Below are 22363 nucleotides of genomic sequence, written 5' to 3' on the forward strand. Positions count from 1 at the left end.
GGCGCGATGACCCCGGCGCGGCGTCGCCGTTGGGCGGTTTCCCACGTTCGGGCCTCGGCGGCCACGGCTGCGTTCCGTGGGAGACGTTCAAACGATGAAAATCGGTGCACCACCCCTGGCACAGCAGGGTTCACAGAGGGCGAGTCGTGGCCAGATGGGGCCAGCCCCAGCCAGTGCCAGCCCCAGCCAGTGCCAGCACGCTGCGCCATCACCCACGTCGGTGGCCCCACCGCTGACGCCGTACGAACCACGTGGGCCACGCGTTCGGGATGCCAACCGTGCGCTGCCCACAGGAGCCGTCTATGCCAGGGGGCACGCCGGGGCACCACGTGGTGCAACGCGAAGTGACTCGTCATTCGTCCTTCCTCCCCCTCCTCCCTGCCTCCTACCTTCATCCTCCATCTCATTGTTCTCCATGTCTTCCTCTTTTCTTCTCCTGCCTACTCCGTCCTCCCCCATCTCCCTCCATGTTCGTGTTCTACTCCCTCCTCCTCAACCCTGTCCCGTCGCTCGGCAGAGAGACGATGTCATCGACTCACCTGGCGGAGCTGATGCACCAGGTGTCAGACGGCATGAAGTACCTGGAGGAGCGCAGCTTCGTGCACCGCGACCTGGCGGCGCGTAACGTGCTGCTGGTGAGCGAGCGCTACGCCAAGATCAGCGACTTCGGCCTCTCCAAGGCCCTGGCGGCCGGAGAGAGCTACTACAAGGTGAGCCGCGGCCAGCGCTGACCCCTCGTCGCTGGATTATGTTGGGCTGTGGCCGTCGCTGGTGGCCCACCGTCTACTGCCCCTCCAGATGGCTCAACGGTGGAGCGAGTGGCTCGCAATAGGAAGGTCGAGAGGTCAAAGCCCCGTTGGGGGATTGAACTCAGTCCATCATCGTCAGCTCTCCAGGGTCGATAAAACAATGATTCTGCTTGTAAGCCCAGGAAGGCATCATTGAGTCTCAACCCTTGCGCCGGAGGGTCCTGCCAAGTTTTTTTTTAAGTAGGAGGCGACGGCTGCTGCTGCTGCTACTGCTGCTGCTACGTGTCATTCTAATTAAGTTGACTTGCGGTGTCGTTTTTCCAATTTGCCACATTTTGGACCGTCACACTGGTCAGCGAAGGCCCAATCTTCTCAGCATCTCGGGAACTCTGACGTCCACCGCGAGGGACGTAGGCCAATGCACGCGCCGCAGCCGTATTAACCGGGGGGGCGGCCAGCCCCGATTCCAACCGCAAACTCCCCGCAAGGAGCGGCGTGAGTGGACGCGATCGCCGGTGACCTCCATCCAGCAGCGGATAGATGGCGGCGGGTGACGCGGGGCGCTCCGTGCGGTTGCAGGCAAAGGTGTCGGGCAAGTGGCCGCTCAAGTGGTATGCGCCCGAGTGCATCCAGCACTTCGAGTTCTCCAGCAAGGGCGACGTGTGGAGCTTCGGGGTCACCATGTGGGAGACCTTCACCTACGGGGACCGGCCCTACAAGGTGGGGGGCGCGTGTGTGTGTGTACGTGCGCGCGTACATGGAGAGCGGTCGCGTGGTGGGGAGCGGCGCTGCGCTATGAACCCGGCGATCCGAGTTCGATTCCCGCTCGCGGCCACCAACGCCTGCGACGATGGTCTGAACTGGACCTGGGGCCTCTCCTAGGTCGACTCAGCCTCAAATGAGTACCTTGTGTGTTGTGTAAACATCGCCACTAGGGAGACAAAGGCTGCCGGGCATGGGGCTGGTCACTGCCCCCGCGCCCCTCCTCCCCCCCACCTGTCACAACCACACATCCGTTGTGGCGGTGGCGTGGTTGTGACGAGTGTTGTGGCGGTGGCGTGGTTGTGACGAGTGTTGTGGTGGTGGTGTGGTTGTGACGAGTGTTGTGGCGGTGGCGTGGTTGTGACGAGTGTTGTGGCGGTGGCGTGGTTGTGACGAGTGTTGTGGCGGTGGCATGGTTGTGACGAGTGTTGTGGCGGTGGCGTGGTTGTGACGAGTGTTGTGGCGGTGGCGTGGTTGTGACGAGTGTTGTGGCGGTGGTGTGGTTGTGACGAGTGTTGTGGCGGTGGTGTGGTTGTGACGAGTGTTGTGGCGGTGGCGTGGTTGTGACGAGTGTTGTGGCGGTGGCGTGGTTGTGACGAGTGTTGTGGCGGTGGCGTGGTTGTGACGAGTGTTGTGGCGGTGGTGTGGTTGTGACGAGTGTTGTGGCGGTGGCGTGGTTGTGACGAGTGTTGTGGCGGTGGAGTGGTTGTGACGAGTGTTGTGGTGGTGGAGTGGTTGTGACGAGTGTTGTGGCGGTGGCGTGGTTGTGACGAGTGTTGTGGCGGTGCTGTGGTTGTGACGAGTGTTGTGGCGGTGGCGTGGTTGTGACGAATGTTGTGGCGGTGGAGTGGTTGTGACGAGTGTTGTGGTGGTGGAGTGGTTGTGACGAGTGTTGTGGCGGTGGAGTGGTTGTGACGAGTGTTGTGGCGGTGGAGTGGTTGTGACGAGTGTTGTGGCGGTGGCGTGGTTGTGACGAGTGTTGTGGCGGTGGCGTGATTGTGACGAGTGTTGTGGTGGTGGCGTGGTTGTGACGAGTGTTGTGGTGGTGGAGTGGTTGTGACGAGTGTTGTGGCGGTGGAGTGGTTGTGACGAGTGTTGTGGTGGTGGAGTGGTTGTGACGAGTGTTGTGGCGTGGTTGTGACGAGTGTTGTGGCGGTGGCGTGGTTGTGACGAGTGTTGTGGCGGTGGAGTGGTTGTGACGAGTGTTGTGGTGGTGGAGTGGTTGTGACGAGTGTTGTGGCGGTGGAGTGGTTGTGACGAGTGTTGTGGCGGTGGAGTGGTTGTGACGAGTGTTGTGGCGGTGGCGTGGTTGTGACGAGTGTTGTGGTGGTGGCGTGGTTGTGACGAGTGTTGTGGTGGTGGAGTGGTTGTGACGAGTGTTGTGGCATGGTTGTGACGAGTGTTGTGGCGGTGGAGTGGTTGTGACGAGTGTTGTGGCGGTGGAGTGGTTGTGACGAGTGTTGTGGCGGTGGAGTGGTTGTGACGAGTGTTGTGGCGGTGGAGTGGTTGTGACGAGTGTTGTGGTGGTGGCGTGGTTGTGACGAGTGTTGTGGCGGTGGCGTGGTTGTGACGAGTGTTGTGGCGGTGGAGTGGTTGTGACGAGTGTTGTGGCGGTGGAGTGGTTGTGACGAGTGTTGTGGCGGTGGCGTGGTTGTGACGAGTGTTGTGGTGGTGGTGTGGTTGTGACGAGTGTTGTGGTGGTGGTGTGGTTGTGACGAGTGTTGTGGCGGTGGAGTGGTTGTGACGAGTGTTGTGGTGGTGGAGTGGTTGTGACGAGTGTTGCGGTGGTGGCATGGTTGTGACGAGTGTTGTGGCGGTGGAGTGGTTGTGACGAGTGTTGTGGTGGTGGCGTGGTTGTGACGAGTGTTGTGGCGGTGGCGTGGTTGTGACGAGTGTTGTGGCGGTGGTGTGGTTGTGACGAGTGTTGTGGCGGTGGCGTGGTTGTGACGAGTGTTGTGGCGGTGGAGTGGTTGTGACGAGTGTTGTGGTGGTGGAGTGGTTGTGACGAGTGTTGTGGCGGTGGCGTGGTTGTGACGAGTGTTGTGGCGGTGCTGTGGTTGTGACGAGTGTTGTGGCGGTGGCGTGGTTGTGACGAATGTTGTGGCGGTGGAGTGGTTGTGACGAGTGTTGTGGTGGTGGAGTGGTTGTGACGAGTGTTGTGGCGGTGGAGTGGTTGTGACGAGTGTTGTGGCGGTGGAGTGGTTGTGACGAGTGTTGTGGCGGTGGCGTGGTTGTGACGAGTGTTGTGGCGGTGGCGTGATTGTGACGAGTGTTGTGGTGGTGGCGTGGTTGTGACGAGTGTTGTGGTGGTGGAGTGGTTGTGACGAGTGTTGTGGCGGTGGAGTGGTTGTGACGAGTGTTGTGGTGGTGGAGTGGTTGTGACGAGTGTTGTGGCGTGGTTGTGACGAGTGTTGTGGCGGTGGCGTGGTTGTGACGAGTGTTGTGGCGGTGGAGTGGTTGTGACGAGTGTTGTGGTGGTGGAGTGGTTGTGACGAGTGTTGTGGCGGTGGAGTGGTTGTGACGAGTGTTGTGGCGGTGGAGTGGTTGTGACGAGTGTTGTGGCGGTGGCGTGGTTGTGACGAGTGTTGTGGTGGTGGCGTGGTTGTGACGAGTGTTGTGGTGGTGGAGTGGTTGTGACGAGTGTTGTGGCATGGTTGTGACGAGTGTTGTGGCGGTGGAGTGGTTGTGACGAGTGTTGTGGCGGTGGAGTGGTTGTGACGAGTGTTGTGGCGGTGGAGTGGTTGTGACGAGTGTTGTGGCGGTGGAGTGGTTGTGACGAGTGTTGTGGTGGTGGCGTGGTTGTGACGAGTGTTGTGGCGGTGGCGTGGTTGTGACGAGTGTTGTGGTGGTGGTGTGGTTGTGACGAGTGTTGTGGTGGTGGTGTGGTTGTGACGAGTGTTGTGGCGGTGGAGTGGTTGTGACGAGTGTTGTGGTGGTGGAGTGGTTGTGACGAGTGTTGCGGTGGTGGCGTGGTTGTGACGAGTGTTGTGGTGGTGGAGTGGTTGTGACGAGTGTTGTGGTGGTGGAGTGGTTGTGGCGAATGTTGTGGCGTTGGAGTGGTTGTGACGAGTGTTGTGGTGGTGGAGTGGTTGTGACGAGTGTTGCGGTGGTGGCGTGGTTGTGACGAGTGTTGTGGCGGTGGAGTGGTTGTGACGAGTGTTGTGGCGGTGGCGTGGTTGTGACGAGTGTTGTGGTGGTGGAGTGGTTGTGACGAGTGTTGTGGTGGTGGTGTGGTTGTGACGAGTGTTGTGGTGGTGGAGTGGTTGTGACGAGTGTTGTGGTGGTGGAGTGGTTGTGACGAGCGTTGTGGCGGTGGAGTGGTTGTGACGAGTGTTGTGGTGGTGGCGTGGTTGTGACGAGTGTTGTGGTGGTGGTGTGGTTGTGACGAGTGTTGTGGTGGTGGCGTGGTTGTGACGAGTGTTGTGGTGGTGGTGTGGTTGTGACGAGTGTTGTGGCGGTGGAGTGGTTGTGACGAGTGTTGTGGTGGTGGAGTGGTTGTGACGAGTGTTGTGGCGTGGTTGTGACGAGTGTTGTGGTGTGGTTGTGACGAGTGTTGTGGTGGTGGCGTGGTTGTGACGAGTGTTGTGGCGGTGGAGTGGTTGTGACGAGTGTTGTGGTGGTGGAGTGGTTGTGACGAGTGTTGTGGTGGTGGAGTGGTTGTGACGAGTGTTGTGGTGGTGGTGTGGTTGTGACGAGTGTTGTGGTGGTGGAGTGGTTGTGACGAGTGTTGTGGTGGTGGCGTGGTTGTGACGAGTGTTGTGGTGGTGGCGTGGTTGTGACGAGTGTTGTGGCGGTGGAGTGGTTGTGACGAGTGTTGTGGTGGTGGAGTGGTTGTGACGAGTGTTGTGGTGGTGGAGTGGTTGTGACGAGTGTTGTGGCGGTGGCGTGGTTGTGACGAGTGTTGTGGTGGTGGAGTGGTTGTGACGAGTGTTGTGGTGGTGGTGTGGTTGTGACGAGTGTTGTGGTGGTGGCGTGGTTGTGACGAGTGTTGTGGCGGTGGAGTGGTTGTGACGAGTGTTGTGGCGGTGGAGTGGTTGTGACGAGTGTTGTGGCGGTGGAGTGGTTGTGACGAGTGTTGTGGTGGTGGAGTGGTTGTGACGAGTGTTGTGGTGGTGGAGTGGTTGTGACGAGTGTTGTGGTGGTGGTGTGGTTGTGACGAGTGTTGTGGTGGTGGCGTGGTTGTGACGAGTGTTGTGGCGGTGGAGTGGTTGTGACGAGTGTTGTGGTGGTGGCGTGGTTGTGACGAGTGTTGTGGTGGTGGTGTGGTTGTGACGAGTGTTGTGGTGGTGGCGTGGTTGTGACGAGTGTTGTGGCGGTGGAGTGGTTGTGACGAGTGTTGTGGTGGTGGAGTGGTTGTGACGAGTGTTGTGGTGGTGGTGTGGTTGTGACGAGTGTTGTGGCGGTGGCGTGGTTGTGACGAGTGTTGTGGCGGTGGAGTGGTTGTGACGAGTGTTGTGGTGGTGGAGTGGTTGTGACGAGTGTTGTGGCGGTGGAGTGGTTGTGACGAGTGTTGTGGCGGTGGAGTGGTTGTGACGAGTGTTGTGGCGGTGGCGTGGTTGTGACGAGTGTTGTGGTGGTGGCGTGGTTGTGACGAGTGTTGTGGTGGTGGAGTGGTTGTGACGAGTGTTGTGGCATGGTTGTGACGAGTGTTGTGGCGGTGGAGTGGTTGTGACGAGTGTTGTGGCGGTGGAGTGGTTGTGACGAGTGTTGTGGCGGTGGAGTGGTTGTGACGAGTGTTGTGGCGGTGGAGTGGTTGTGACGAGTGTTGTGGTGGTGGCGTGGTTGTGACGAGTGTTGTGGCGGTGGCGTGGTTGTGACGAGTGTTGTGGCGGTGGAGTGGTTGTGACGAGTGTTGTGGCGGTGGAGTGGTTGTGACGAGTGTTGTGGCGGTGGCGTGGTTGTGACGAGTGTTGTGGCGGTGGCGTGGTTGTGACGAGTGTTGTGGTGGTGGTGTGGTTGTGACGAGTGTTGTGGTGGTGGTGTGGTTGTGACGAGTGTTGTGGCGGTGGAGTGGTTGTGACGAGTGTTGTGGTGGTGGAGTGGTTGTGACGAGTGTTGCGGTGGTGGCGTGGTTGTGACGAGTGTTGTGGTGGTGGAGTGGTTGTGACGAGTGTTGTGGTGGTGGAGTGGTTGTGGCGAATGTTGTGGCGTTGGAGTGGTTGTGACGAGTGTTGTGGTGGTGGAGTGGTTGTGACGAGTGTTGCGGTGGTGGCGTGGTTGTGACGAGTGTTGTGGCGGTGGAGTGGTTGTGACGAGTGTTGTGGCGGTGGCGTGGTTGTGACGAGTGTTGTGGTGGTGGAGTGGTTGTGACGAGTGTTGTGGTGGTGGTGTGGTTGTGACGAGTGTTGTGGTGGTGGAGTGGTTGTGACGAGTGTTGTGGTGGTGGAGTGGTTGTGACGAGCGTTGTGGCGGTGGAGTGGTTGTGACGAGTGTTGTGGTGGTGGCGTGGTTGTGACGAGTGTTGTGGTGGTGGTGTGGTTGTGACGAGTGTTGTGGTGGTGGCGTGGTTGTGACGAGTGTTGTGGTGGTGGTGTGGTTGTGACGAGTGTTGTGGCGGTGGAGTGGTTGTGACGAGTGTTGTGGTGGTGGAGTGGTTGTGACGAGTGTTGTGGCGTGGTTGTGACGAGTGTTGTGGTGTGGTTGTGACGAGTGTTGTGGTGGTGGCGTGGTTGTGACGAGTGTTGTGGCGGTGGAGTGGTTGTGACGAGTGTTGTGGTGGTGGAGTGGTTGTGACGAGTGTTGTGGTGGTGGAGTGGTTGTGACGAGTGTTGTGGTGGTGGTGTGGTTGTGACGAGTGTTGTGGTGGTGGAGTGGTTGTGACGAGTGTTGTGGTGGTGGCGTGGTTGTGACGAGTGTTGTGGTGGTGGCGTGGTTGTGACGAGTGTTGTGGCGGTGGAGTGGTTGTGACGAGTGTTGTGGTGGTGGAGTGGTTGTGACGAGTGTTGTGGTGGTGGAGTGGTTGTGACGAGTGTTGTGGCGGTGGCGTGGTTGTGACGAGTGTTGTGGTGGTGGAGTGGTTGTGACGAGTGTTGTGGTGGTGGTGTGGTTGTGACGAGTGTTGTGGTGGTGGCGTGGTTGTGACGAGTGTTGTGGCGGTGGAGTGGTTGTGACGAGTGTTGTGGTGGTGGAGTGGTTGTGACGAGTTTTGTGGTGGTGGAGTGGTTGTGACGAGTGTTGTGGCGGTGGAGTGGTTGTGACGAGTGTTGTGGTGGTGGAGTGGTTGTGACGAGTGTTGTGGTGGTGGAGTGGTTGTGACGAGTGTTGTGGTGGTGGTGTGGTTGTGACGAGTGTTGTGGTGGTGGCGTGGTTGTGACGAGTGTTGTGGCGGTGGAGTGGTTGTGACGAGTGTTGTGGTGGTGGAGTGGTTGTGACGAGTGTTGTGGTGGTGGTGTGGTTGTGACGAGTGTTGTGGTGGTGGAGTGGTTGTGACGAGTGTTGTGGTGGTGGAGTGGTTGTGACGAGTGTTGTGGTGGTGGAGTGGTTGTGACGAGTGTTGTGGTGGTGGTGTGGTTGTGACGAGTGTTGTGGTGGTGGAGTGGTTGTGACGAGTGTTGTGGTGGTGGAGTGGTTGTGACGAGTGTGCTCTGGCCTCTTGCTTGCAGGGCTTCAAGGCAGCCGATCTGGTGGTCTTCCTGAAGGCCGAGAAGAGGCTGGACAAGCCCCCGGGATGCCCTGATGCCATTTACGAGCTCATGCTCAAGACGTGGAACATCGAGTAAGCCGCATTCACTCCCGACGCCTGAGCCACCGTCGTGGAGGAGTAGGCCCATTACCCTCAAGCGTCTCGCCACAGAGAGAATGCAGTGCGCTCATGTCTCACACAGCCCATTGGCCCCGCGGCCTTCCGGGAGTGCAACATTTCAGCAGCGTCGATGCAGCACAAGCAAGTGGTGGTGGATGAGACGAGTGTGATCGAACCGAGTCTTCAATACGGGCGGAGTAATCAATGAGTGAACCACCACCCACCAGCACAAATATTAAGATGCCACCGCCAAGCCTTAACAGACTGTCGAGGCAAGTGCTGTTGTCGGGGTAGCACCTATGAAGGCCGGAATGGCACATGACGGGGTGGGTGGCCAGCACCACGCCCGGGTGCCAGTCACCCTGGTGGCGATGTTGACTACGCATCGGGTGCGGGGATAGAGCGTTGCCCCCTTACGCGAGTCGCGACATTTCCTCTAGGTGGTCCGGTTTCCTCCCACGTGTATGATGAACGCACTCATCACGAGTCGGCTGAAAATATCTTGCAACTAAAAAAAAAACAAATGCAGGCCCCTCTTGGAAAAGAGTCCCATGACTCAATGTGGCTTATTTGGCTGAATAAGTAAAGTACGAATATTATTATTATTATACACTTGAATTCGCAAACTATGGTGGACCGTGATGTCGGCGCAAGGTCGCACGGCGCGGACAGCGGTGACGGCCGTGGTGGGGTTTGGTCTCGTGGGGATGGGAACGCTGAGAACTTTGAGACGCAACGAGTCTGTCCCCGTCTGTGTGACTCGCAGCTCCAACGCTGCCGCCAGATGAAGAGAGGTTGGGTCATGACGACAGCCTCGGAGACGCGCGCACGTGCGTGTGTGGCGTGCGTGTATAAATGCGAGTTTCTGTGCGAGTTTGTGTGCGTATGCGAACGTGTTTGTGTGTGTACGGGCGTGTGTGAGTAAGGCCGTGTGCGCGTTTCAAAATCTGCGCGTGTTACGCGTGTTACATTGCGACTTCTTATCTCGCACTCCGGCACTTTAACCGCACAACCATTCAGCCCCCATTTCCCTCCCCCCACTACCCACCCTCCCCCCCACTACCCCCCCACTACCCACCCACCCAACCGCGCTCCTCCTCACGATGCCCGGGTCCCAGTGCGCTGGCACCAATCGGTGCCCGGGTCCTCTCCGCTCACCGCCTGTGCCCACTCCAGCGCTCTAGAAGTCGCGCTCTCGTTATCGTGGCGCTGCTGCGTCGGCAGTGGTGCACACGAAGCACAAACAGCAACAACAACAACAGCAACAAACAGCAGCAGCAGCAACGCGGGGCAATTGCCCTTGTGCAATTGTGCCATAAAAAAACGGCCATTTCCGGAAACATTTCTGACTGCTGAGCGGCTGTGGCGGCTACGCTGCTGCTGAACGCGGCTGCCTGGAGTAGTGACACAGCGTTGTGTGGTGGATCACACACAGATGGGCTGTGAAACACCCCTCTATCCATGGGTATCGATTAAGAGCCGTACCTTAGCTCGCCAGGATAAGGCGGTACAGCAAGTGGGCTAATCGCCATCTGTTGCCATCTGTACGTGGGGGATAGAGCGTTGCCCCCTTGCACACGGCGTGGGTTTTCTCCGGGTGCTCCGGTGTCCTCCCACACGTGAATGATAATAAACGCACGCACCCACCCCCCACTCACTCGCCGTGGGTTCGGGCTAGGCAACATATCTCACAAGTCACATTGAGCAGCAATTGGATTCTGGACCCTCCACTTGAAACCGCGCCCGGCGTCTTCAGGACAAGACCCAGGAAGTGAGCCTGGATTCATGGATTTTCATTGACTTCGGGTGGTAGTGGCGGTGGAAGGTTTTACAACACAAACTTGGCCAGATCGTCGTGCGGCCTGGGCCAGCAATCGGGAATCTTGACGCTGGCTGTGAACCCTTAGCACGAGTGTGACATTCTCCCCGCAGTGAGTACAAGGAACCAGAGGTGATCCCTGAATTGAATCGCGGCCATGATTGACCCACAAGGAGGAGGCGAGTTGATCATTGCCTGAAATAAATTAGCGACCGCTTACATGTCGTGAACATTGCAAAAACAACGATTTTTGTTTTTGAGACATCTCCTTTACCAGTGGCAAAATATAGTAGTAGGTTTTTACCCTTTCAACTGGTACAAAAACTGACACCTTTATACAAGGCATCATGTTTGCAATAACCACAACACAAGCAGTCAAAATGCAAACAAAAAGAAACAACTAAATACTCTGATAGTGCACTGTCTTTGAGTTGTACGCCGCTTGACGTCATCTGGTCCAACACCAATGGAGACTAGGCTCTAAGAAAAGCTGTCTCGAGTGTGGACCAATCAACTTCAAGGGCAGTGCATATCATTATCATCATCAGAGTTGTTTCTTTTTGTTTGCATTTTGACTGCTTGTGTTGTGGTTATTGCAAACATGATGCCTTGTATAAAGGTGTCAGTTTTTGTACCAGTTGAAAGGGTATAAACCTACTAATAACGATTGGGTTTTTATCGGTGAAAGAACATACCGGAAACTCCCCAAAGGCTGCTCCGGCCACACTGCACGCATCACGATGCTGTTGCACGATGCTGTTGCAACTCTTTCAGGCACATTGTGTCGTCGATAAGACGTCGTGCCAGCTCAACACGCAGTCCGTGATTGGTTGATTGAGCGATGACCCCATCTCATTGAAGCCGCGGTGGGCAGGAGGTGTCGGGGTCAGAGGGGACGATGATAGCCGACGGTCGAGGATGATAACGGAGCGGAGACCGAGGAAGGGATCGCGTTTCTAGAAGACGTGCGCCGTGGAGGAGATGGAACGGTGGAATCGGCTCCTCGAGTGTACAGCAGGAGCTGGGCGGATCGTTACGTTGCATGGCTGGGAGAGGTGGTGGCGGCTTGGCGAGGACGTGGTACATCAGTGGATTGATGATGGCTGACGATGACGATGATGTTGGAGTTGATGCGACCTATTTTGTACCAATCATGTACAGCCAACGTGACGTCGTTTCAATCGATCGGATCGATCAGATTGTCGGGCGATGGATCGGCTGGTAACGTGGACATGCCATCGATTGCACACGTCTTTACAACTCGTGTCAAATTATCGGGACACTTGATAATTGATGCTCTCTGCACTTCTCCCCCCCCCCTCTCCCCCCCTCTCCCTCGCTCCCTCCCTGCCTCCCTCTCTCTCTCTCTGCGTGCCCGTCCACCAGCACCAACCTGAGGCCGTCGTTCTCGGATATTGAGGACGCGCTGGGCAGGTACCTCGCCGGGAAGTGAACCCACGGGGTCATGGAGGAGACTCGTGGAGGAGTCTCACGGAGGACCACGAGTCCCGGAGAGACCCCGTGCGAGATCCCCACCGACGCAACTCCGCACCCCGCACCCCGCACCTTCTCTCTCTCCTCCTCCTCCCGTATGCGACGAGCCGGGGCCGGCGCGGCTCGGGACGCTCCGGGACGCGTTTCCACTGCGTAAACCGAGCCGTGCCGTTTGCGTCGCACGCGACGACAGGCGAGTCGGGACGTGCGTCGGCAGCGCAGCCAATGACGTCGCACGTGGCCAACGCATCGCGAGCCGTCCCCGTGGCCCCGCTCGGCCCCCCGAGCCGGCGTAGCACGGTTTGGTTTCCGGCTCTACAAATAGGCAATGGGAAACCACCCGTGCCGCGAGTGCTCCCGGGCTGGCTCGGCTCGGATGTACCGGTTTTAAAAGAGTGAGTCGCGGTCCGGTCGGCCAAAATCGAGGCTCGCTCGGCCGTCCGAAGAGTTGGGTCACGACGGCTTTGAGCCTGTCGCGCTCTGGGCTCTGCGCGGCAGCTTGTGACGTGGCCCTGGAGAGTCCGTCACGTGCCAAACTGAACGTTCGTGAATGTCAGGGCTGGAAAGTCATCGCAGTCAGGACACAACTCGAATGAGACGGAATCGTGTTGTTCACGTAGTCATTGGTGACCGGCTGATATAACCAACTCACTGCACTTGAGAACCCGGTTTAATCGCAGGTTGTTAATTGGATGGCATCATCAGCTATGGTCTCTCCACTGCTGGATAAATGCTTGTCTACAACATACAGCCTCCTCCACACACCACCCCGACATGCGCACATACACACACACGCAAAAATAACCCCCCCCCCCCCCCGTAGAGCCTTCAGAGGCTGTTGGGGCAAGTGCTGTTAGCGAGCACTTATGAAGGCCGGCACGGCACACGAGGGGGTGGGTGGCAGCACCACGCCCGACCACCTTTGTCTTCCCAGTGGCGATGTTTACACACCGCACCAGGTACTCGTTTGAGACTGAGCCGACCTAGGGGAGGCCCAGAACCGGTTCAGGTAATCGTCACTGGCGTTGGCCGTGAGCGGGAATCGAACTCGGGTGACCGGGTTCGTAGTGCAGCGCGCACACCGCTCCACTACCGCTCCCCACAGACACACTCCAGACACACACTCACACACTCCCCTGACCCTCCACTCTTGTCCCTCTTTACTCGAACACATTCACCGGCAGCTGGGACGCCGCTGTGTCACCCGCGAGGATTCGGCTCCACACACACCGTGTCACACAGATCCGCCTCCTGTGGTGTGGTGGACGTTGTTGTTGTTGTTGTGGCTATTTTTGGTTTTGTTATTGTATGCAGCACGGTTATGGTTGTTCTCATGTCGGTGGTTACGCTGCCGTAACGTAGCAACGGGTCGGTAAGCATCACCCGCTCACCCACCCGCTCACTCACCCACTCACCCACCCGCTCACTCACCCACTCACCCACCCGCTCATTCACCCACCCGCTCACCCACCCGCTCATTCACCCACCCGCTCACTCAGCCGCTCACCCACCCGCTCACTCAGCCGCTCACCCACCCGCTCACCCAGCCGCTCACCCAGCCGCTCACCCAGCCGCTCACCCACCCGCTCACCCAGCCGCTCACCCACCCGCTCACCCAGCCGCTCACCCACCCGCTCACTCAGCCGCTCACCCACCCGCTCACTCAGCCGCTCACCCACCCGCTCACTCAGCCGCTCACCCACCCGCTCACTCAGCCGCTCACCCACCCGCTCACTCAGCCGCTCACCCACCCGCTCACTCAGCCGCTCACCCACCCGCTCACTCAGCCGCTCACCCACCCGCTCACCCAGCCGCTCACCCACCCGCTCACCCACCCGCTCACCCAGCCGCTCACCCACCCGCTCACCCAGCCGCTAACCCATCCCGCTCACCCACCCGCTCACCCAGCCGCTCACCCAGCCCGCTCACCCAGCCGCTCACCCACCCGCTCACCCAGCCGCTCACCCACCCGCTCACCCACCCGCTCACTCAGCCGCTCACCCACCCGCTCACTCAGCCGCTCACCCACCCGCTCACTCAGCCGCTCACCCACCCGCTCACCCAGCCGCTCACCACCCCGCTCACCCACCCGCTCACTCAGCCGCTCACCCCACCCGCTCACTCAGCCGCTCACCCACCCGCTCACCCCACCCCGCTCACTCAGCCGCTCACCCACCCGCTCACTCAGCCGCTCACCCCACCCGCTCCCCAGCCGCTCACCCACCCGCTCACTCAGCCGCTCACCCACCGCTCACTCAGCCGCTCACCCACCCGCTCACTCAGCCGCTCACCCACCCGCTCACTCAGCCGCTCACCCACCCGCTCACTCAGCCGCTCCCCACCCGCTCACTCAGCCGCTCACCCACCCGCTCACTCAGCCGCTCACCCACCCGCTCACTCAGCCGCTCACCCACCCGCCTCACTCAGCCGCTCACCCACCCGCTCACTCAGCCGCTCACCCACCCGCTCACTCAGCCGCTCACCCACCCGCTCACTCAGCCGCTCACCCACCCGCTCACTCAGCCGCTCACCCACCCGCTCACTCAGCCGCTCACCCACCCGCCTCACTCAGCCGCTCACCCACCCGCTCACTCAGCCGCTCACCCACCCGCTCACTCAGCCGCTCACCCACCCGCTCACTCAGCCGCTCACCCACCCGCTCACTCAGCCGCTCACCCACCCGCTCACTCAGCCGCTCACCCACCCGCTCACTCAGCCGCTCACCCACCCGCTCACTCAGCCGCTCACCCACCCGCTCACTCAGCCGCTCACCCACCCGCTCACTCAGCCGCTCACCCACCCGCTCACTCAGCCGCTCACCCACCCGCTCACTCAGCCGCTCACCCACCCGCTCACTCAGCCGCTCACCACCCGCTCACTCAGCCGCTCACCCCCACCCCGCTCACCCCCCCGCTCACTCAGCCGCTCACCCACCGCTCACTCAGCCGCTCACCCACCCGCTCACTCACCAACTCACCCACCCGCTCACTCAGCCTATCACTCAGCCGCTCACCCACCCGCTCACTCAGCCACTCACCCACCCGTTCACTCAGCCACTCACCCACCCGCTCACTCAGCCACTCACCCACCCGCTAACTCAGCCACTCACCCAGCCACTCACCCACCCGCTCACTCAGCCACTCACCCACCCGCTCACTCAGCCACTCACCCACCCAGCTCACTCAGCCACTCACCCACCCACTCACTCAGCCACTCACCCACCCGCTCACTCAGCCACTCACCCACCCGCTCACTCAGCCACTCACCCACCCGCTCACTCAGCCACTCACCCACCCGCTCACTCAGCCACTCACCCACCCGCTCACTCAGCCACTCACCCACCCGCTCACTCACCAACTCACCCACCCGCTCACTCAGCCACTCACCCACCCGCTCACCTCAGCCACTCACCCACCCGCTCACTCAGTCACTCACCCACCCGCTCACTCAGCCACTCACCCACCCACTCACTCAGCCACTCACCCACCCGCTCACTCAAACACTCACCCACCCGCTCACTCAGCCACTCACCCACCCGCTCACTCAGCCACTCACCCACCCGCTCACTCAGCCACGCACCCACCCGCTCACTCAGCCACTCACCCACCCGCTCACTCAGCCATTCACCCACCCGCTCACTCAGCCACTCACCCACCCGCTCACTCAGCCACTCACCCACCCGCTCACTCAGCCACTCGCCCACCCGCTCACTCAGCCACTCACCCACTCGCTCACTCAGCCACTCACCCACCCGCTCACTCAGCCACTCACCCACCCACTCACCCCCTCACCCACCCGCTCACTCACCCACTCACCCACCCGCTTACTCACCAACTCACCCACCCGCTCACTCACCCACTCACCCACCCGCTCACTCACCCACTCACCCACCCGCTCACTCAGCCACTCACCCACTCGCTCACTCAGCCACTCACCCACCCACTCACCCCCTCACCCACCCGCTCACTCACCCACTCACCCACCCACTCACCCACCCACTCACCCCCTCACCCACCCACTCACCCCCTCACCCACCCGCTCACTCACACTCACCCACCGCTCACTCACACCCTCACCCACCGCTCACTCACACCCTCACCCACCGCTCACTCACACCCTCACCCACCCGCTCACTCACACCATCACCCACCCGCTTACTCACCAACTCACCCACCCACTCACTCACCCGCTCACTCACCCGCTCACTCACCCGCTCACTCACCCGCTCACTCACCCGCTCACTCACCCGCTCACTCACCCGCTCACTCACCCACTCACCCACCCGCTCATTCACCCAACCACACGCCCGCTCACTCATTCACTCAGTTACTTATTTTAGCTCACACAATACACTTAAAACGCGACCATGCCCCCCGCCCCCCCCCCCAATAAATGTGCCAAGGGCATCGCATGACCATACTTCCCCCGCACTGGTCAGTGTAAGTTATCTGAACGTGTTCTGGGCGAGCTCAGGACGTTCAGATATCGATCTCGGCCCGTTGTGTTCGTAGCGCAGTGCGCTAACCGCTCCGCCACTGCTCCCCGTTACCCTGTAGATGTTACTTGGCGGCGTTCATGAGTAACTCTGTGATTTTTCAATGGTTGCCAACGTAGTTATATTTTTGTTATTCGATCTCTGCCACGGGTTTTATTTGTTTGTTTTGTAAACGTGTGCTCCGAGTTCAAACAATGCAGGTATAACTTTGTCTGCTTTATATTTATTCGCTCAAAGAGGTATACGATTTTAACTTAACTCGTAGGTTTCCATAACCAGTAGAATCGTCCACATTTGTGTTGGGGTCAAGGCCACGTGTCAGGAATTGTATGCCAAAAACTGTCAGTGGCCCTCCACCATCCGACGAGATTGTCATCTTGACACAGACGAAATCAATTATTGACGCACACGCCGATGCATTGAGCAACTTCTGACCAATACAGCGCCGCCTTCCCCTTCTCCCCCCCCCATCCTCACCCCCCCCCCATCCTCACCCACCTCCCCCCCATCCTCACCCACCCCCCATCATCACCTCCCCCCTCATCCCCCTTCTGCCCCTCGGGACTGCCGTCTCGAGACGTCTGGCGACCGAGACACGTAACGAAGTTTCGCCGATAGCGACGACGTCATCACGCGGCGGTCTTCCCGTCGGGTGGTGGAGGGCTTGACGGCGAAAATCTCGTCGCAAAAACCGCCACCGCGTTGGGCCTGACCCCCAAACAACCACCAATAGGGACCCGGTATAAGATGCGTTACGTATGAGAGTGATGCTACGGTCCCATAGCAATACCCCCCCCCCTACCCTGATCCGTTCTCTGCTTTTACTGTCGCTGTCAACGGCGTCGCGTCCGATGTTTGTGTGCGGCCAGGAAGCTCTCCACTCTCCGATCACTGCCAATTACTCTGCTGGGATCATTTCCCGTCGTTCTCGTCCCCGATCGCACCGCCACCGGCGGCGTCACAGACACGGAAACGCCGCGTGGCAGCACGAACCTCTGCGTTGTTTTGAGTACGGCCCGCAGACGCGGACATCGCAGAGCCACATCTGAGATGCCCGCTTCTTCAGGGGACCTCTAGTCGACGTCGAGTGGACCCGTGGAAGTGGAAGTCACTGAGCTGACTTTGAGATCCCCGCTTGTTCACGTGACCTCTGGCCCACACACAGTAGAGGGCAGCACTTCTCCACCCGCTCTGCCGTACGAGAGTAATGTTCTGTAGAGAACCGGTGTCTGGATTCGCAGTGTCCACGAACGTGATGAATCGCCGGTGGTAGCGCAAGCGTGGTTGTAAAGAATATGAAATAACAAAACAGCTGGGAAGACGATTCGTTTTCCTTCTTCCCATATCCTTCCCCAGCAAGAAAACAAAGTATTTTTACCCATCCCATCAGCCACACGACTTTCCTTCTGGGAGGGCATATCTTGTGGGCGGAATTAGTTCAATACAAGGACAATTCTGGACCGGTTTCGCCATTCGTTGTCTCATCAGCACTGTCAGGTTCGCTTGAACCAAATTCTGGTGAACTGCCAGATGGTTATGGGCAAGGGGTTAGATATAGCTGCTGCTTTGACTCAAAACTATATAAGACACGACACAATATAATGCTAACAAGGACATCGATTTGTAAATGGTGTTTACTTTTTATAATGCTCTACTACTATTACGATATAAAATATATACTTTGTAAATCTTATAAAATGTTTTTTTACAGAAATAAAATCCAGCGGTTACGATCTGCGGTGTTTTCGCGTCACGTGCCCGGAGAGTCGTCATCACCCTCCTAGCCTTGCCCTGCCCCCTCGTGCCTTGCCCCACCCCCTCTGCCTTGCCTTGCCCATCTAGCCGCCCTCATCTCCTTCCACGTGCCCTCTCGTTCTTTTCGTTCCCAATCTCCTCTCTGTCCCTACTTCTCGGTCCTTCCTTGCACCCCCCTCCACTCGAATCAACTTCACCCCATACGTGAAGCAGTCCCCCGGCTTAACCTCGTTCCGTTCCCCTCTTAAAGCTTCACCTCTTCTCCATTGCTCATTCCTCTTCCCTCCCACGCGCCTCCACCCCTTCACGTCCCACCCCCTCCTCTTTCGGTCCCCTCTATCGCTGTCACTCATTCCTCAATCATTGTAGCACACCCACGCCGAATACATCTTTCAAGACAGACAACAATCAAATAAATACACATCAGCACCGTCACTATTTAACATATACTGCATATATATCGGTGACCTGCCGTGTACATCATCTCGCAAGTCCATGTGAGCAGATATATCTTTTCTAATATTGGAAGAAAGAGCGTTCCAGACGGCTTGCAGAAGTGCATCTGAAAGCGCGATGCAGTTCCCTTGCGGTTGTGAGCAATCTCATGGGTGGGGAGGGCAGAGGCTGCGATTTGCTCTTTACTAGAAGAACACGGCAGGCAGGCAGGCAGCTCAGAGCAAGTTTGAGCCCAAAGTCCAAGAGGGAGCACCTATTATGGGCCCTACGACGCACGAGAGAGGGAATGTGGTGTGGTTAGAACCACGCCCGACCACTTTTATAACGCCACCACACGCGGCACTCGTGCCAGGCTAGGTGCACAATTTTTTTATCTACTCTGTGCGCACTCGCACACATGCGCGCGCGCCCGCCCGCATGTACCCGACCACTTGAATCACTCGCTCGATTTTTCCCAAATCCAATTTCGTTTCTGCCTTGACGTCTGCTGAATGTGTCCCCTCCCCCTCCTCATTCTTTTCCATCTCGGGATCCCATCTCGGAAGAGCGTGGAAGCAGGTTACGTGACCCGGACGCTCCATCACATTTCCGACATCAGGGCGAGAGAGTCCGTCGAGTCAATTAAAAAGCTATCTGCGAGCAGCTGAGATACAGTTCCAGCTGTTTCTTATCGCCGTGCTATCCTTCATCTACCCAGGATCTGTCATCAACCGGTGATGCACACGTGGACGTCGACTGCCTCTTTTGCAAGGGCGACCTGGGTCGCATCAATCGGCTGTGCTCTGAGGAAGGGCCGTTGCCCAAAACGTCGTCGCCCCATGAGACACTGTTCCTTCTTTCGGTAGCGTAGTGTTTGAAAATAGTGCTGGGGTCACATACGGCACAATGTAAGAACGTCTCGTTTAAATAATTAAAATGTAACAAACGTAGACAAAATTTAACAATGAATTCACGCGGTAAACAACGTGAATATGTCTGCCAGCCAGCGAAACTTTTTACATATAAATATAGTCAGTGTCGAGTATAACTGTAGGAGGAGAGAGTGGTTGGATTCGGCGAGGAGAGGGAACGGAGACAATTGCCACAAAACCCGGAGCGGAGTCGGTAAGAGCGGCTCCGGTCGCCATTCGGAGGGACGCTGGCGGCCAGGGAGAGAGGCGCTGAGCGTTGTGGACCAACCCACATCGGAGAATTCACGCTGGGTGCGATGCGGTGCATGGGGTGGTCATCCAGCAGTGGATATACCATGGTTGTTGACGATGGAGCCAGTGTGAATGCATTTACCACGAACATCACCGTATCGTAACCATGGCAGATGTCAGCGTCGCGACGCAGTGCATTTCGTGAAGTTGTGAACACGCGGCTAGGGCAAGAGACGAGAGAGGGTTTCTGAGTAGATGTGGCTTTAGGGGCAAGTTGTGTGCTGAACATATCGACACTGATAACAGCATCGTGAGTCATGATCATTCCACTGGTGGATGAAGGCCTCCTCCTCGAGCCACCATCACCGCCACTGCTCACGATCCTGCGGTTGCAACGTTCCACCCAGCGGCTGCTCGACACACCACGATCAGATTATAGGGACGACGGTGGTGGCCGATGGTCGACGATAATAACGGAGCAGCACCTAAGAAATGGAACGCGTCCGAGACGACTCGAGGAGACGGAGCGATGGAATCAGCTCGTGGGTAGAGCAGGCCCTGGGCGGTTCGTTGCATCGCAGGATCGTGGCGTCTGGGGGAGGCCTTCAACCAGCAGTGGCATTGACTGTGGCTGACGATGCCGATGATGAAATCATCGAGTGGTGTTTTCTCCCCAACACAGCTCAAGGTTTGCTTTTTCAGATGGGGTTTCAGACTGTGGCGGGTAACCCGATGCGCAATGACCAGACGACTCAATTGTCCGGCTCGTGTAGAATGAGTAATTCTGAGGGATCTTGGGATTGTGTGACAACACAAAATGTCAAGCAGGGGGAATGCGCGTGCGTGCGTGCGCGCGTGTGCGTGTTTTTACTGTGCATGCTAATGACCACACGCGCGCCTTGTTTCTGGCTGGGCGCGCAGTCGCCAGTGACGGCGTCAATAATGCAGAGACACAATCATGACGGCGACGCGGCACAGCAGGCGTGCGCGGTTCCAATCCGGTAGACCGCCCTGGTTATCCCTGCGAGTGTGGCGAGTGTACTCACCGTCACCATAACCACCCGCCCGTCTGCTTCGCTCACAGCAGATGCCAACGACTCCCTGGCGTCGTTCGGGAGGCATCCAATCCGTCGTGTGCCCGCGCCACCAAATAAACAAAAATGACACCTCCGAATGACTCAATTGGGATCACGCAAACAGCAACTTCGCCCCCTACTGTGAAGCTATTGCAGACCGTGTGTCTAAAATACAGCAGCAGCAGCGCCTTCCCTTATAATAATATCATCATTATAAGAGAGATATGTTAGTGAAATTTAAGAGGTTGGTTGGGTCACCATCAGCAACAATAATTTAATCAATTGCCTCCATCACCATCATTACAACGAATCAAGCAATCGTCATTATGTATCATAACTCATCATCAATTATAACCATCAGAAACAATAATAGATTATTCCAATCATGAGAAATAATAATTCCATCAATGATCACCAATTAACAATAACTCAATCAATTGTCAACCATCAGCATCATCATTATTCTGGTGTCGGATAACATATGTACCACTTTGCATTAAGTCAGTGGACCTTGTGGCCTGGTCCAAGCCATGGGAATGTGGAGTTTCCACCACCGGCTCGGGGTCACCAATGGAGACGAGCGCCACATCGCGGCTCGCTTGAGCAGAAAATACTTTTTCATTTCGCCCAGAAAATCGTCACGGAGTCTCAAGAGTGATCTTCAGGAGGGTCCCGCGACACTGGGATGTTTGGCCAATTCTTATGATTCACAACTCCCACGTGGCTTCCTCTCCAACCCATCACGTCAAGATTTTACTTCAGTTGCAATACCCAGTCTCGTCCATCAAGCGGAGCAGCTGCTACATGACATGTCAATTAAGGAGCATTACCCGCGACGTTACCTATTATATGTACTACATAATATAAAATACTGATTGATATCGTGAGGGGGAATATTGGTAAAACAAAATCGACAGGCAATTCGCCTCTTTCATGTGTGTCCGTCTACAAAATAAAATAACAAATTTGAACAAACCTCATCAACCACATGGCCTCTTGGGAATTAATCTTATTCGCAGAATTGATTCAACACAGGCAAACTCTGGACCGGTTTCGACACTTAGCGTCTCATCAGCAACGTCAGGGCTTTGTTGGAACCAATGCTGGTGAACTGCCAGATGGTTATAGGCAATGACCTCTCTCTCTCTATGTTAGCTATGGATCCTCAATCGATGCAAAACTCTACAACGGCTGTATGTTGAACTTCTTTTGCACCATTCGTAGCCAACCGCGCTAATCGGAGGTGCGGGGGAAGGACAACATAATAACCAAAAAGCAGTTCTAAAGAAAAAGCTAACGCAGAATAATCATAGACTCGCACAGAGACCCACAGACTCACGCGAAGACCCAGAGACCCACACAGAGATGCACAGATCCACAGACTCGCATAAAAACAATGTCTGTGAACCGCTCGACGATGGTAGGCAACCATCCTCTCAATTAGGCATAGAGGTGTATGTATATATGGTAGATGTATAGTGTATATATACAGTGAGGGAAAAAAGTATTTGATCCCCTGCTGATTTTGCATGTTTGCCCACTGACAAAGAAATGATCAGTCTATAATTTTAATGGTAGGTTTATTTGAACAGTGAGAGACAGAATAACAACAACAAAATTCAGAAAAACGCATGTCAAAAATGTTATAAATTGATTTGCATTTTAATGAAGGAAATAAGTATTTGACCCTTCTGCAAAACATGACTTAGTACTTGGTGGCAAAACTCTTGTTGGCAATCACAGAGGTCAGACGTTTCTTGTAGTTGGCCACCAGGTTTGCACACATCTCAGGAGAGATTTTGTCCCACTCCTCTTTGTAGATCTTCTCCAAGTCATTAAGGTTTCGAGGCTGACGTTTGGCAACTCGAACCTT

At 56.9% G+C, this 22363-nt stretch overlaps 1 protein-coding gene across 1 annotated transcript in view; it reads left to right on the forward strand.

Moving 5' to 3' along the window:
• Window positions 1–12740, forward strand: part of LOC133359145 (tyrosine-protein kinase SYK-like) — a 51131-nt gene extending 38391 nt beyond the window's left edge. The window contains exons 11-14 of the mRNA XM_061577544.1: window positions 518–710; window positions 1329–1469; window positions 8114–8226; window positions 11459–12740. Coding sequence (XP_061433528.1) covers window positions 518–710; window positions 1329–1469; window positions 8114–8226; window positions 11459–11525 — 514 coding nt within the window. The 3' untranslated portion in view covers window positions 11526–12740. The remainder of the gene's footprint in view (window positions 1–517; window positions 711–1328; window positions 1470–8113; window positions 8227–11458) is intronic.
• The last annotated feature ends 9623 nt before the right edge of the window (window positions 12741–22363 follow it).

The sequence above is a fragment of the Lethenteron reissneri genome, chromosome 64 (assembly GCF_015708825.2).
Source record: "Lethenteron reissneri isolate LAM-NWPU_2019-01 chromosome 64, ASM1570882v1, whole genome shotgun sequence".
NCBI lineage: Eukaryota > Metazoa > Chordata > Hyperoartia > Petromyzontiformes > Petromyzontidae > Lethenteron > Lethenteron reissneri.